Source organism: Aegilops tauschii, chromosome 6 (assembly GCF_002575655.3).
Source record: "Aegilops tauschii subsp. strangulata cultivar AL8/78 chromosome 6, Aet v6.0, whole genome shotgun sequence".
Taxonomy (NCBI): domain Eukaryota; kingdom Viridiplantae; phylum Streptophyta; class Magnoliopsida; order Poales; family Poaceae; genus Aegilops; species Aegilops tauschii.
The window spans coordinates 6,041,660-6,057,377 of NC_053040.3; the positions used below are offsets into that span (position 1 = coordinate 6,041,660).

General features: G+C 43.4%; 1 protein-coding gene across 1 annotated transcript; it reads right to left on the bottom strand.

The window, feature by feature from the left end:
* Positions 1 to 13,389: 13,389 nt before the first annotated feature.
* On the bottom strand, positions 13,390 to 14,209 carry LOC109745198 (uncharacterized). Its single transcript, XM_020304334.4, has one exon. It carries the CDS (start codon positions 14,207 to 14,209, stop codon positions 13,628 to 13,630), a length of 582 nt encoding a protein of 193 aa, XP_020159923.1. The 3' UTR covers positions 13,390 to 13,627.
* Between the last annotated feature and the right edge of the window lie 1,509 nt (positions 14,210 to 15,718).

Below are 15,718 nucleotides of genomic sequence, written 5' to 3' on the forward strand. Positions count from 1 at the left end.
AAGGTCCTTGTCGAACTCCCACTTGAGTTCGGTTGCGTCACCTGCACTGGTATCGTCGGCACCTGCAACTGTTTTGGTAGAATTTGTGAGTCACGAGGACTCAGCAATCTCACACCCGCGAGATCAAGACTATTTAAGCTTATGGGTAGGAAAGGGGGGTAATGTGGTGGGGCTGCAGCAAGCACTAAGCAAATATGGTGGCTAACATACGCAAATAAGAGCGAGAAGAGAAGAAACGCAATGGTCGAGAAGCTAGAAGTGATCAAGAAGTGATCCTGAAACTACTTACGTGCAACCATAACACAAGAACCGTGTTCACTTCCCGGACTCCGCCGAGAAGAGACCATCACGGCTACACACGCGGTTGATGTATTTTAATTAAGTCAAGTGTTAAGTTCTCTACAACCGGACATTAACAAATTCCCATCTGCCACATAACCGCGGGCATGGCTTTCGAAAGATAATACCCTGCAGGGGTGTCCCAACTTAGCCCATCACAAGCTCTCACGGTCAACGAAGGATATTCCTTCTCCCGGGAAGACCCGATCAGTCTCGGAATCCCGGTTTACAAGACATTTCGACAATGGTAAAACAAGACCAGCAAGACCTCCCGGCGTGCCGACACCCTGATAGTAGCCGCGCGTATCTCATCTCAGGCCACAACCGGATGAGCTAAGCGTACAGGTACCAACGTAACCCAAGTTGCCAAGGGATGGTCCCGCACGGTGCTCTAGTTCGGACCAACACTTAGAGAAGCATTGGCCCAGGGGGGCTAAAATAAAGATGACCCTCGGGCTAATTACTCCCAAGGGAAAGGTAATAGGTTGTTAGGCAAATGGTAAAACCAATGTTGGGCCTTGCTGGAGGAGTTTTATTTAAGGCGAACTGTCAAGGGGGTCCCATAAATCACCCAACCGCGTAAGGGACGCAAAATCAAGGAACATAACACTGGTATGACGGAAACTAGGGCGGCAAGAGTGGAACAAAACACCAGGCATAAGGCCGAGCCTTCCACCCTTTACCAAGTATATAGATGCATTAATTAAATAAGAGATATTGTGATATCCCAACATATCCATGTTCCAACATGGAGCAAACTTCATCTTCACCTGCAACTAGCAACGCTATAAGAGGGGCTGGGCAAAAGCGGTAACATAGCCAAACAACGGTTTGCTAGGAAAGGTGGGTTAGAGGCTTGACATGGCAATATGGGAGGCATGATATAGCAAGTGGTAGGTAGCGCGGCATAGCAATAGAGCGAACAACTAGCAAGCAAAGATAGAAGTGATTTCGAGGGTATAGTCATCTTGCCTGAAATCCCGCAAGGAAGAAGAACGAGTCCACGAAGAAAACAAGCGGACGTAGTCGAACGATCCTCACAACTCCGGAACGAAACCGAAGCTAACGAGAGAAGCAACCCGGAAAGAAGCAAGCAACATAGTAAACAACCATCACATAAACATGGCATGATGCGCAACCAAGTATGATGCATGTCCGGTTTAAAGAGGCATGGCATGGCAAAGTGCACAAACAATACTACAAATTAAGTGGAGCTCAATATGCAATGAGTTGCATATTGACGAAACACCACATTCAAGTTATTTAGTTCGCTCTTGTTTATGTACCCAACAATATTAAATGTTGATTAACATGGCAAGAGGTGAAGCATAATAAAACTATCTATTTAAGCAAGTTTAAATGAGGCCGGAAACAACAAACAACAATTCCGGAAAATCCCCATATGCATATAGCAATTTAAAGCAAACAACAATTTTAAATGTTGTTAACATGATGCGGATGAAATATGCAAGTTTTTATGCAATTTAATGAAAATATTGACTTGAGCATGTTATGAAGCATTTGGTCACCATGACGAAATGAAAGGATGCCACGGTGACGATAACAGACACGGTGCCACGGCAACGTTCCGGTTCCGACAACTCGTTGGGATATCGGTGCAAAAGAAGCAAGTGTGCGGATGTGCGGAACATGCTAGAGATGGTGGGATGATCCCAGTTACTGGGTTCCCACGGTTCGACGGCACGGCAAACGAGGAGGAACGTGCAACGTCAATCGCATACGGTGAAAACATGCGGTTCATCCCATACAACAAGCATGCATTCGGTCCACGGGCGGTCGTTTCGGCGGATATACCTTCGAAGCATGCGTTCAGGACGGTTCGGGTTCGATGCGGCATAGATGTACATGGGTCGTAGACGAACTTGGCGTATCCGGGGGGCTCCGGATGTCGTGGTACTTGGCAAATCTGCGTAGTCGTACACGTTCAAGAAGAAACTTATGCGGCGTCGTGGAACTTGGCGCATCCAAAGGGTACTTGACGGGTCCGAGGTCTCCGGCCGTAGTGGTACTTGCTGTTACATGTAGTCGAACTTGAGGTGCTCCTGACGTCGGACTTGCGGCGTTGGACAGAACCATGGCGAGGTTCAGCAGCTACCCCATGTCCATGATGAAAAACGAAGCTCGGGCAGGGAGTCGAAGCAGCAAGTAGGGCGTGTGTTGAGCAACAGCACAACATCAGCAGAGGCCATGGCGACATGGGGCCTTGGGCGCCATCGGGGTGGAAGGCGAACTCGGGGTCCGGCAGCAGCAAGGCAACGAGGACGAGGCTCGTCGGGGCAGCAGGGCGGAAGGCGGAGCAGAGGCGCGGGGCTGGAGCTTGAGGGCGCGGGGCAGCGACGGCGGTTTGTTGAGGAAGGCCGACGAGGCATGGAGGTCGAGGTCGCCAAGGAAGGGAGGCAGCAGGGGCACGGCGACGCTGATGGCCTCGCGGGCCATGCCGGGCGACGGGCGCGGCTTGGGGAGGCGCAGGCGATGCAAAGGCCTGTGACGTCGAGGCATCGAGGCGGGGAAGCGGATCGGGGAGGATGGGACAGGGAGGCTGGCGGCGCTGGAGGTGGGAAGGCTGCAGGGGCAGCGATGGTCGATGACGAGGGCAGCAAGGAGGAGGTCGGGCGCAGGGGTCTCGCGGTGGAGGCGGCGAGGGGATCGGGTGCAGGGAGCTCCTCTCCCTGGCTCGTTGTGTGCGTGTGTGTGAGTGGCGGCGGTGTGGGAGGACGAGAGGGAGAGATCGAGAGGAGGGGGGTCAGGGCTAGGGTTATAGGCGCGGCTGGGCCTTGGGCCAAATGGACTGCGGGGAAGCAGGCCGGCCTGGCTGCTGGGCTCTCTTCTCTCTCTCTCACTCTAAATAAAGAAGAAAAAAACAGAGAAAAGAAAGAAAAGAAAGAGAGGTTAGGGGAAGAAGTTGGACACGCGGATAATTTTCCCGGACTCACAAAAATGAGCTTGATCCAAGAAAATAGAAGTTGGCACGAATGCAAGATTTAAATTCAAACTCATTTGAATTTAATTCAAATGGTTTGAACTAGGACAAGGTTTAGGAGTGGCCAAAATGTAGAGATTTTTGGTGGAGCTCCAGAATATGATGAAAGAATATATGGCAAGGTTGGAGACCAAGAATTAAGATAACAAAGGCATTGGGATAATTTGCAAGTGTGTTATGGTGATTTCCAAATTAAAGAAATTTTTAATATAGCTCCCTAATATTGGGAGGATATGTTATAAAGAGAAGTCACCCTTCCCTCAATTTAAATAGATCAACCATCTATGCAATTTATTAGTTGAGTTGAGATGCAAAGATTAATGACATGATGGTATGATGACATGATGCAATGCAAAAATAAAAGAGCAAGCACAAAAAAAACACACGGTGATCATGAAAATATGGAAGTCTTCTGAAGCGTCGGTCTCGGGGCGTCACAGTTCTTTGGTTAAGATTAATTGTACGCATTCATGTAGGAAATATTTATTCTTTTTCCGATTTTAAGGCTAGACTAATGCAGAAATGGCTGAATTCTACAAATTGTGGTACTTCTTGACTTCTTGTGAGCAAGCATTCCGTTCGAAAGCTGCCTATGCGTGTAATATTACAATTTCAGTTTCATACGAAAACTTCTCTTTAAGACAACGGCAGTGAACATTTGTTTCCGACAATGACAATAGATATCGTATATTTTGCTCTCTAAAAATGAATTTTCGTGGTGTTGTTCACCTATCAATGTGCCATCTTTTCTATCTAAGAATATGCCCCATTTGTTATGTAAACCAGCTCATTAAAATGATGGACAACTAAATATCCTGTGGAACTGAAATAATATATAGGCAACGATCCTTCCCTTTCAAAAACAGCCAACCAAATATCTGGGTAACTTCCTGGCGCGGCGGAGCGCGCTTGCTCACTAGTATATACTCCATTCGTTCCCTAGTATGAGACCTTTTAACTTTTTTCTTGATTCATATGTATCTAGATATATTTTAGCACGTTTGTTCACTTATTTTAGTATGTATGTAGTCACTATTTTGAAATAGCTAAAATATCTTATATTAGGGAACAGAGGGAGTACTATAGTACATGTATGTACGTATGTGCCGCTGCGGTCGTCAGACCTTAACATAGAGTAGTTCCTTTTCGAACGTGCGAGTGTCCATGCATCTAGCTTTTCTTTCTTCCAGGAGAAGAATGACAAGGGCGCCTTAGCCCACCACGAGGTCCTTCCACTGCCGGAGCCGGCAGCTCCCCTCCGTCAGCGACCTCGGTCGTCGGGGGTGAGGGGGTCGATGGATCCACGCGTGCGGATCGTGTAACCTTGAGTTTTAGACCCTAGAAGCTTAGTTTTTTCGGTCATTCATAGTCTTGGCTTCGACGGCGGTGATGGCGGTGCTGAATAAAGAAGTTTTAGATCCTTCCCCAACGAGGCGATCCATCCTCTGATTAGGGATGGATTTGAAAATCGGTCTGCTCAACTAAGGATGGCATGGCAGTGGCGACATCCCCATGGTGGACTTGTCTCCTCGAGCTCTACCGGATGGGTGGCACCTCAACCTGGAGTGTATGCTAGTGCCTTCAGTCCTGGCCAGCGAGCGTGCTCGGCTCCGCAGGATCAACCGCCGACGTTACCTTTTGCCTCCAGACCTCCTCCAAGACCCAAGGTACGCCATGGATTCGCCCCTTTGGGATACTTGGTTCCAAGACGAGCATGACATGCGCCGGCAGTCGTTCTTCTCTGCCCATGTGCATGCTCTGACCCTGCCACAAACACATGCTCCCAGCCCTCCCCGTTCGTGTGTGCGTGCATGGGTGCGCGCGTGTGAACCCACACCATCCCCGCCGCCATCACTAGAAGCGGATGAAGCATACCTGAAGGCGCTGGAGGACTCGCGGCTCTAGGAGTTCAAGGAGTGGGACGGCCTCGACATGCAACTCGCGCTTTCGGCCACCGATGATGTCGCCATCCCCGAGCCAGGGGAAGGGGTTGTCGAGCAGGAGAAGGTGGATGTGGAACCTGTCTGGAACCCGGCGTTGGTTGGGCAGTCCCTGGTCGTGGACATCGAGCATACCTATCACGCCGGAGTACGTGTCTGCCCCGGCCGTGTGGGTGGGTGCGGAGACGTGGTCACCACCACGTCAGGCACTGTCAGAGCCGTCGCACACGCTGTCCGCTCACCTGTGGCTGCCACCGCCCTTCATTGATCTCGCTGTGGATGAGAACGTCGGCCAGGACAGCGGCAACGGCCGGGACTAGAAGAAGATCTAGGGTTGATTTATGTTTTCTTAAAATTAAGTTTAAGTTTGATATATGGCCACGAGGACTTTTGGACTTCTGGACTTAATGTTATATATTTTAAATTTAAGTTTAAGTTTAAATTATTTTTATGCCTTTTTAAATTTTAATTTAAGTTTTTTTTATGTGCACCGTGTGAAATGTGTTTGGCCCGTTCGTCGCACCTACGGGCATAGGGACGCAAGCTGGACAACCATGTCCACCTGGCCGATCCAAACTGACGAAAAATAGACAAAACTGAAGTCCACTTGCGTCCCTGCATTGGAGTTGGCCTAATGCCCTCGATCAGTAGTTCGGTTAATTATTCCAACTTGAACCATGCACAGTCAGATGTCTACGATGGTGTGGAGTCAGCCTTCTCGTACAAGTGACATGTAGTGTTATTTTCGCGAACATGGACAAGGGAGAAGTAAGAGACTATATTGTTTCTGGTTTGGCTGGAATTAACCGGGTGTTTTCTCGGGAAATACCCAATGGTTCTTGGGGACATCTTTTCCTGGAATCTCACCAGTCATCCGCACTGGCCTATTAGTATATTTGCTGGACTCGTTTTGTATTACATATTTCTCTGTACAGGCAGTTCATGTATTAGATTCCTTTTTATCTGTTCCACATGTTGTCCCACCCGCATTTACCCAGCTACTTCTCCCCAACTGTCCCTGACGTTCATCACAGTGAAAAGCATGTATGTCCACTGAATCGGCTACATCTTTGTGCATGTTGCTTTTTGATAATTGTTTGTCTGGACTGCTAATTAATGCGATGCCCATCACCCAGATTATTGATTTAGGGGTCTGTTCCCATTAAAATACTCAATATCCTATGGATATGGGTGCTACTACCTCTCTCAGTTTACAGGGCGTGCGCGTACTCCTAGGTCGTCAACTTGACCAACCTAATACAAGTCATATATTACAAAAAATATACCAACATAAACTTCGGAGTTTCTACTTTCAAAAGGTATAATTTTTATGTTATATAGTTTATATTAGGGTGATAAAATTGGCAACCTAGGTATACGCGTAGGACTTGTAAACTGAAACGGAGGTAGTACTGTTCATGGCCAATGCATGAGACAGACACGCATTTACCTCGCTTCACTAACCTACCACACCAGAGCAGAACACACTTACCCCCAAACCACCAGCGTGTCATACTGCTCCAGTAAGAACCCTAGATTCATCTTCCTCTCCTCACCCTCGACACCTCTTTCGCCGCCCTCCCAAATCTCGCCTCCTTGAGCAGTGTTCTTCCAGAGTTCCAAAGGATCTTTCATCAGCTGGAGCGCGCTCGTCACATCAGGTGAGCTTTCCAAATCGATTCACCCCCCCCCCCCCCCCCTCGTTGCCTTCTTCAACCTCTGCTCCTCTCGCAGCGCAAACTACTAAATTATTGAATATATATTATCCTCACAGCAGGCGTGATGGACCAAGATGACAATATGGAGCACCCCAGCGTCGACCTTGCCGGCACTGACCCCGCTTGCCCGACCCCAACATCCAGGACCTCTCTCCAGAAAGTTTGCGCTGTTATCTCCACATTCAACGAATTCAAGCGCAAACTGGTTGTAGAAATTGGTGTTGGTGGCATCTTGCGACTCCTGGCTATTTTTAGGCTTAATTTGAAATTTAGCACATGGGTCATGAGAATGGTCGATGGACCAAACAGATGCATCAAACTATCTCATGATAGATCTGGGAGGATATCCACAAAGTTTTTGGCATACCCTGTGGCAAGCAAGACATTCAAAGCACTGAATATCAACAAACCGAAAGTTCAGTTCAGTTCAGAGGATATGCACTCCAAAGTCTTCTTAAACATTCGCAATCCAAGTTTAGTACCAACGAACACTTTTAAGTGAAATTTCACTTTAACAAATGTATAATCATACACTCAAACCAGTGGATTCCCAACCAGGCAAACATCATCATTGGACCTTTGCAAGAAAAATTACTAAGATTATTGTACTAATTTAATCCCGGATAAAACTCTTAGCTTAAATATTGTTCCAGGAAGTTATAATCGCAAATTACCGGAATACCAAAACTTGTTACGTTGTTGTTGTCAAATGTTTCTGGAACAAAATAAACCTGGCATTCTACTTTTAAATTAATTTCTAGAATAAGGCAAAAATGCAATTTTTATTTAAGAAATAAACTTGTCTACCAAGACCTATGGTACCAAACTTCCTTATTTCATTGCCGGAAACTCAACAATCCCCCCCCCCCCCCCCCCCCATTCGAAAAAACTATGCTTTTACTCAAGCTTAGTATTTCCTCAGTTTTGCGCCATTTTCTCCTTCAGCCCAGCTAGATATACATGTCAAGTTTATAGCTTCCTCGTTTTTTTTTATTGAAAATTAATGTCCACCTTATTATTAGGAAACTACATAATTGTTATTTTATTAGTCAAAATACTAATGCTTCCTCAGCTTATTCCCAGATATACCGAGGGACCAAATTGTACTTTCCTTCATAACAAAATAGAGTAGAAAAAATAATCATTTCACTAATTCATTATGTAACCCCGTTTAATATAACTCGTAACATGATACATACCAAGGGGCAACCACAATAATCCTAGATCGAACTACGCTTTCATCTCTAATTTATTCAATTAATTACCGTGAACCCAAACATTTGTTAAATGTCATTTTCCGTATGACCAATGCATTCCCTAATACAGTAGCTTTTTTTTATAACAGCAAAATGGTCAAAAAATTAACATTGTTTTAGTAGTTACATTAATCAAGTCAAGCACGGTATCGCCATTTTTTACCTAATGCCATTTGATTCCAAAAGATGTCAAATATTTATCTAGAGAGATAGCGTTTAATTATTTTATCTTATTAAGTTTACTATGGAAAAATAATGTCTACATGTACAAATTCATTTACAAGTTCAATAATATATCAAATATTTTGCTCATCATTATCTATATAAATAACGACAAGGAACTGGCCTTTACTTTTTGCGAATGAAACTTAATAACTGACATATAATTCAGATGCATTGAACTAATTAGTAGTTATAACATCCATCATCCACGATATATATTACAAATTTTCGTTTAACCCATTTGACAGGTACTACATCATTCCCTCTGGATTGGATTCACTACGCATTTCGGTGGCACAACAATATTCCCATCCATTGTCAGCACCATGTGGACGATGTATTCCCTTATCTTCTTCACCCCATCCTGTATTTTGTTTCTAGACGTATTTTTTTCATCCTTAACTGTTCAACTTCGCGATCGAGCTCAACATTTGGATTATGATGCACCAGCATCCCTTGATTACAGAAAACACCGCCATCCGAATGAGCATCGTTCCCTTTAACAGATTCTGTACTACCTATCAAGGGAACATTCAGGTCCAGTAAATTTCCACATGCGAACAAATTTAAGTAAATGTAGGTTAAATGAAAAAGGTAATATATATTTTCTAACATGTACATTAAATGAAAAAGGTATAAATATTTGTTTTTAAAACTGATGAATTACTTACCAGCCAAAACATAGTCTAGACAAGAAAACGTTTCATTTACCAAACCACCACCCTCTACCTCGTGTTTTTGAATATAACGCAGAACCTTAACTGTGGCCACTGTCAACATCAATTTCTCCATGTGTCTGAATAAGTTTTTTCTTCCTCTCTTCCGTCAGACCAACCTCACTCGTTGGGGGCAGTAATCCAGTCTACTCCTTCAAGTCCTATCTTTCTTATTAAAACCTGTTGCTCTTCAGAAAGTGCATGATACAGTTTGTGCAGATCCAGTGGTCCAAATCTGAACTCTTCTTTAGCCCTGTTACCACTACCACAGCACGGTGCTTTACTGCTCCCAGGCTCTTCTAATGGGCAAGCCTCCTTAACAAGATCTATCGGGTTCATACTACTCAAGCCATCACCAATGAACAAATCTTTCTTTTCTGTTTCCTCTGCAGATCTAGCAGCCGCTACCACAGCTACCACATCCTGAGAGTTTTTTCCAACAAGTTACTGATGAAAGCAAACTACGTTTCTAACCATATATATTCGCGAACTCAACCAGATAGAGATTTCTTACCTTAGATGCAGATGTCTGCGCCATTCCATCCACCACCTTGATATTTCTTCCTCTACCTGAGATACAGAGCGGCTGTTTGCTTGACATGTGAGAAGCACTCTGTTCAGAACAAATGAACAATGGATGGACTGAATGTGTGCTGTAGCTTATCCCCAACAATGCCACCGACGCTCCAATTAAAGGATGACCAACCAACCACCAGAATTTACTCTCCTTCCATTTTGTTACTGCCACCGAACTAACCACTCGATGATTGTCTTATACTAATGCTTCTGTGATTATATTACATGCCAACAGTCCGTGTAACCAAATGTTATGTTTACAAATATTATAGATTTTAATGTTTACATTTTAACATTTAAGTAGATAGTTAGCAAACCATAATAAAAACATTTGATCTTTCATGCTAACACAAAATATACTAATTTCTCCTTACCATGAGACTGTGAAATAATGAATACTTATCTGTTTCCTCATGCAATTTTATTCTTTTTAATAGTTTCTATTTTTTCTAATATAATATATATATGACCAAGGTTTTATCTAATCTGAAACGCAGGAAAATATGACACGGCTAGTAACAAAAAAGATGTCTATGTGCTCTGACATTGGAAACGTAGAAAGTTTTGCGTGCTCCAGTAGCACAGCATTTAAAGTTCAAGGACTGGAAACGCGTCTGGACATTGTGCTAGATCCTGTACTGTCCTGTTCTTCTGGATGTACATCACTATTCTACATATGTATATGCCACTTTCCGACTTTAACTGCACAACGTATAGCCCGTCCCGCTACTTTAGCTCCACATCGCGATGCACTTATTGACGAAGAGGATACCGGGGACATATGTCCCCATAGACCAAAAGTTTGCCTCCGTGTTTTCTCACGCTACATTATGAGATAGGTAGCCTTTAACTGTACATCAACCTTCGATCATCACTTTTATTTGAGATTGCCATACTATTTTACAATGCTAAGACCATTAATTTACTAACTGTACATGCGCCATTTGCTTTTTCTGAGATTTTTTCTTTCTTGTTTGAGAAAAACATGAATATTTTGGTTATGGCGTGCTTCCCTTTATTTGCATTTGTAGATGGCCATAGTAGTGTAAATATTATCTGAATTATAAAAGTGATTTAAAACTATTTACCAGCAATTAAAGATTTATCTACCGTGCATGCACATTCTCTTGAAAAAGAACTGGAAGCTCTACAAACTGTGGCTACAATCAGTAAATCATTTTGAAAAGTTTGTTGTACTAGTATTTTTTTCTCGAAGAACATGTAGGTACAGTATACAGGTGAAAAAATAATATGACTCTCTTATTTAATCAGGGACTCAAATCTGCAACAGACTTTCCTTTTATTGAAGCAACCAAAACATATACTCCCTCCGTTCACTTTTGTAAGTCAATTCAGACAACTCAAAATGGGCTGTTTTGTATATTGTCTGAAATGTCTTCAAGGTCTTATAAAAGTGAACAGAGGGAGTACATATGTTTGAGGGAAACAAATGACATCAGGCCATTTAGGATCTAGCCTGGAAACAGATTGTGCTTTATGTAGCAGATGAACTTTCAGTGGGAATGTGGGATAGAGTATTCTGAGTTGATCCTGAAAAATGTCATTTGCTTAACTGCTAGTACATGTGTACTGTCTCCACTGTGATTATGCTACTAAATTAGTCAAGGATATTGAGAATTCTGGTCAAAAATGTCGTGATGAACTTATTTGCCTTTTAGCAAAATTTCCTCTCTGTAAAGCCAGACAAACCTATGTGGATGTATGAGAATTCTGGTGAATATACCAGCAGGTCTTTCTTGTTTTCCTGTGGCTTGTAGCACAAAACAAATTGCTCACAGGAACAACCTGGCTAAGCGTAGGCATGTCGATCTTAAAACCTGCCTCCTCTGTAATAAACAAGAAAGTGTTCAAAACCTCTTCGGTACTGAACTAGGAACCTGCCTAAACGATTGTCTATTTATAACACTCTTAGGGCCTCATTTTTATGGAGTATTTGGACCTTAAGAACATGATGAAATCTGTTTCCAGAGACACCGGCGGGCAAGTATCTGGTGCGTTTGGAGCTAGATGGGCGCGCTGCTTCAGCAATGGAAGGTGCTGCGCAAGGACTCCAATCTGCGCTGCATCCTGCTGATAGATCATCGCCGTGTAGAGCTCCTGGGCATCCCCTGGGTCAGATCCTGCCAGTGACTCCTCGGACCAATAACCCGGTCATCCTCTTGGAGCACACCGACTGGTTCAAAGCTGTGTAGGATAGCATGTCTACTGTCGTGCTGTGGCTTATGTAGTTCTGATGTGGTTTTGTGGTAAGTTGTTTGAATGTTTTCTGAACTATAATAACCTACCCTGTGACACAACACGCACAGTGCTTCCATCCTTTAGGGGCCCAAGATAAGGTGTCTACAAACAAATCCCAAACTGAGGTATACTTTGAAAAAAAATGTCCATATTCTTATGGGAAAATAAGCTATAAAGAAACAAGCAGCGAGTGCCACTACCACGAGGATACAATTTTCAATGTGCCCTATGATAAATGAACAAATGATGTAGGAAACACATGATCAACTCAAACACATGAAAAGAGGTGTTTGTCATACAGTAAATCAAATTTGGCAGTATGATAACTACTAAGGTGCGAAGAAAAAGGCGAGGAGCATTTGGCACTCGCTAGAACACAAATTGGGGTTATGAGTTAAATTTATCAGTGCCAACTCTAAAGCACATTTTGGAAAAGAACAGTAGATCCTCCTTTATCATGCTCATCGAGCCCCTCCCAATCCCTAATACACAACTCTAACAAAGAGATAAATTTTCATTCAACTTCCCCAATAATTAAATGCTTAAAGAACATTCAGGAGCTGATATATCACATTCCAGAGCCAACACACAAACAAGGTCCTGAGATGCCATACTAATTTTTCATAACAATGTTCAAACACCGACCCTTCCTTGATATCAAAGAAAACTACGAAAAATGATAGAGCTACAGTTACGCCGAAACAACAACTCGCCAATGAAGGGGACAATAAATTAAAAAATAAAATAAAAATTCTGTACAAAGTTGTCCATGCGTTCTTCCATAGTTGTGGAAACGAATGAATCACAAAGTGCTACTGAACGTTGGCACCCAACCCCCCAAATTCATGTCATACGGCATACTCGCGTTCGCATACTCAACCCTAGGATCCTAGAATCACCTCACGATTTTCATTGACTGTAGGTCGAGCCAGAAATACCCGATGGTTGACATGCTTTTGAGCACGTTGATGAGCACGGTGCCACTCCTCTCGGCAAACCACAATAGTTTTAGTTCAAGCATGACTAGGAATGGACACTGTCTCTTCTGTGAAGACTTTCTGAGTACTTCCATTCTGCTACTTACTCCACTTAAGCTAAGTACTCGTATCTTACTTTGAGATATTTCAATTTGCCTAGTCTTTGTTGCCTGCTTTACTTTATTGTTCTTTATTGCATGACCCTAACTTTTCCTGACTGACCAAATGCTATACTTCATAACTGTTGTGTTGTAGTTCTATTTTACTTACATTCTTCGAAGAACTTGCTGTTTCTGAAGAATTTGTTAAAATCTCACATTCATCCGTTTCTAGTCGATAACTTCGATCCTACAATAGTTTGACTACTTCAAAATGGTGGACGTACGTACAACTGGATATATAATAACCATCGACATATTACATTATGGGAAGCCCATATATGGCCACTGTGTCTTCTTATCCACTAGACTATTACGTACTAACATATTATCGGAACGAGGAAGCCCTTTATTTCTTGGAACAAACAACATGAAAAGTACAAACACATTATTAAAAATTATGTGTTACCCACTCGACAGAGAGCAGGTTGGGCTCCATATGCAGATTCACATGGTGAAAGCAAGTTAAGGATTGGCATCGGCAAACGCAGATCCAGCGCCGCTGCCGCCACCGCTACCACCATTTGTGCCATATCCACTGCCACTACCGATGGTATTAGCATGTGCCTCCGCATTACTGTTTCCAGTGTAGTAGTTATTAGTGGCGTCGCTAGAGCCGGATGCAACACCTTTGCCTGATCCATGGCCACTAGATCCCTGACCTCCGGTCGCTTGTCCTCCACCATCACCACCGCCGGTACCACCAGTGCTAGAAAAACCACCAACATCCCCGTTTCTTCCTTCACTATACTGACCATAGCCTGCACCGAGACCCGATCCCCTCCCAGAACCAATGCCACCGTATTGGCTACTACCACCCCCTCCGCCTCCACCGGCACCGTTTGCATGTACACCACTGCTAGAACTCTGGCCAGACCCAGACCCAGCTCCAGAACCTGAGCCAGCACCACTCACTTCACCCCCGCCCTCCCCTCCTCCATAGCCTGTTCCGTAGGTACTAGCATATCTAGTCACCCTAGCAGCATTGCCTAATCCAAGGCTCAAGAGAACAATAAAACTAAGAGCTACTAATTTTGTGCCTGCCATTATGAGAGACCGAGATGATGTGGGTTGCTAGTGAAAGCTTCCATGTGGTGGTTATTTATAGAGCTATAGGCGATAGATTTTTATCTTACTAGCATGCTTCTTCTTTTTCTGCGCGGATATCTTAATAGCCTGTTGGTGATTTAGAACTGTCAAGGAGGCTGCAGGCAAATCGCATCCATGTTCAGTCGACAGTCGACACATGCCAGCATCTATTAATGATCACAGTTAACTTCCAGTTGACATTGCGGAGGTGACCTCGAAGTTTTCATCATTGACATTGACATCGGCATATTCCTTCAGTGGGTGCTGCACCAAATGGTGGAATCCAATTTACCACGTTCATGGATGCTTGAAGGCTAACCAATCATGGCAAGCTGTGGGTCATCTTGCCCCTGAGTGGGCACTATCTGAACGCAGGGGCATCTGCACCCACTTTTAAAAAACAGCACTTTAAGCATGTTTTAAAATGTTCAAAAATATAACAGAAAATTTTATGCATACATGTTAGCAAATGTGTGTGCGTGGCACAAAGTTTTGTGACAAAATATCTTTTTGGTTTGCCTCCGTAAAAAAAGATAAATTTCAATGCTTCTAAATAGCGTTTCACGACATAATTTTTTTTCTTTTTTGCACAGGCCTCAAAAAAGTTATTTTTCCGTGAAACTTTAAGCACGCACATAGAATATGAAGACGTACCCGTGCAACCTTTTTCAGATTTTTTTTAGAATTTAGAAATGTATTTTTTAAAGTGGGTTCATATGTACCCGAATTCATCTATGCACTTCCCTCTTGCCCCTGGACTAGATAAAACTAACTGCAGATCTCGACTGTTTGTATATGCTACTCCCATGATCACAAGTGTACTTGTTCGATCGTCTTGGGGATCGTCTTAGAGTTGACAATGATCTTACGTCTCGCACAAGTGTATATGATGCGAAGCAAGAAACCGTTGGAATCAAAGCAAACGATCGACAACTTGAGAGTTCAGAATCAAAATCGGTAACAGCACATATACTATTGTACATGTACGTACGTATTGCCGCTGCTGCTGCAGGCAGCAGCTACACATCCGTTTATTAATTCTGGGTCGTCAGACCTTAACGTACATAAGGTACATCGCTTTATCTTTTTATTTTGCGGGGAAGGTACATCGCTTTATCTCTGCGTATGCGTATCTTTTACTGAATACTGTGTATGCCATCGTCGATGACTTGGCTAGCTAGCTTGATGTTTGCATGTGTCCTTGTCCATATTGATGCGGTTAATTTGACATTTCCTTATTTCAGATTGCTCAGAATAAATCGGATTATTTGCTGTGCATGGTTGGCCACGTCAGGTTTTTTTTTTTTGCCTTATTCTTCTTCTTTTTTATCTTTTTGGCTGTGTGAGTCCAAAATATCTTGACTATGTGTTCATATTGTGTAAATGGTATCATCTCGATGGTAATATATTATTACCCTTTGTCGAAAAAATGACTAATCCAACAGCCGCCACCACCAAAACCTAAGA

Bases quoted from the DNA above. Each gene is read 5' to 3' on its own strand.
- LOC109745198 (XM_020304334.4), bottom strand. From the start codon at position 14,209: ATGGCAGGCACAAAATTAGTAGCTCTTAGTTTTATTGTTCTCTTGAGC.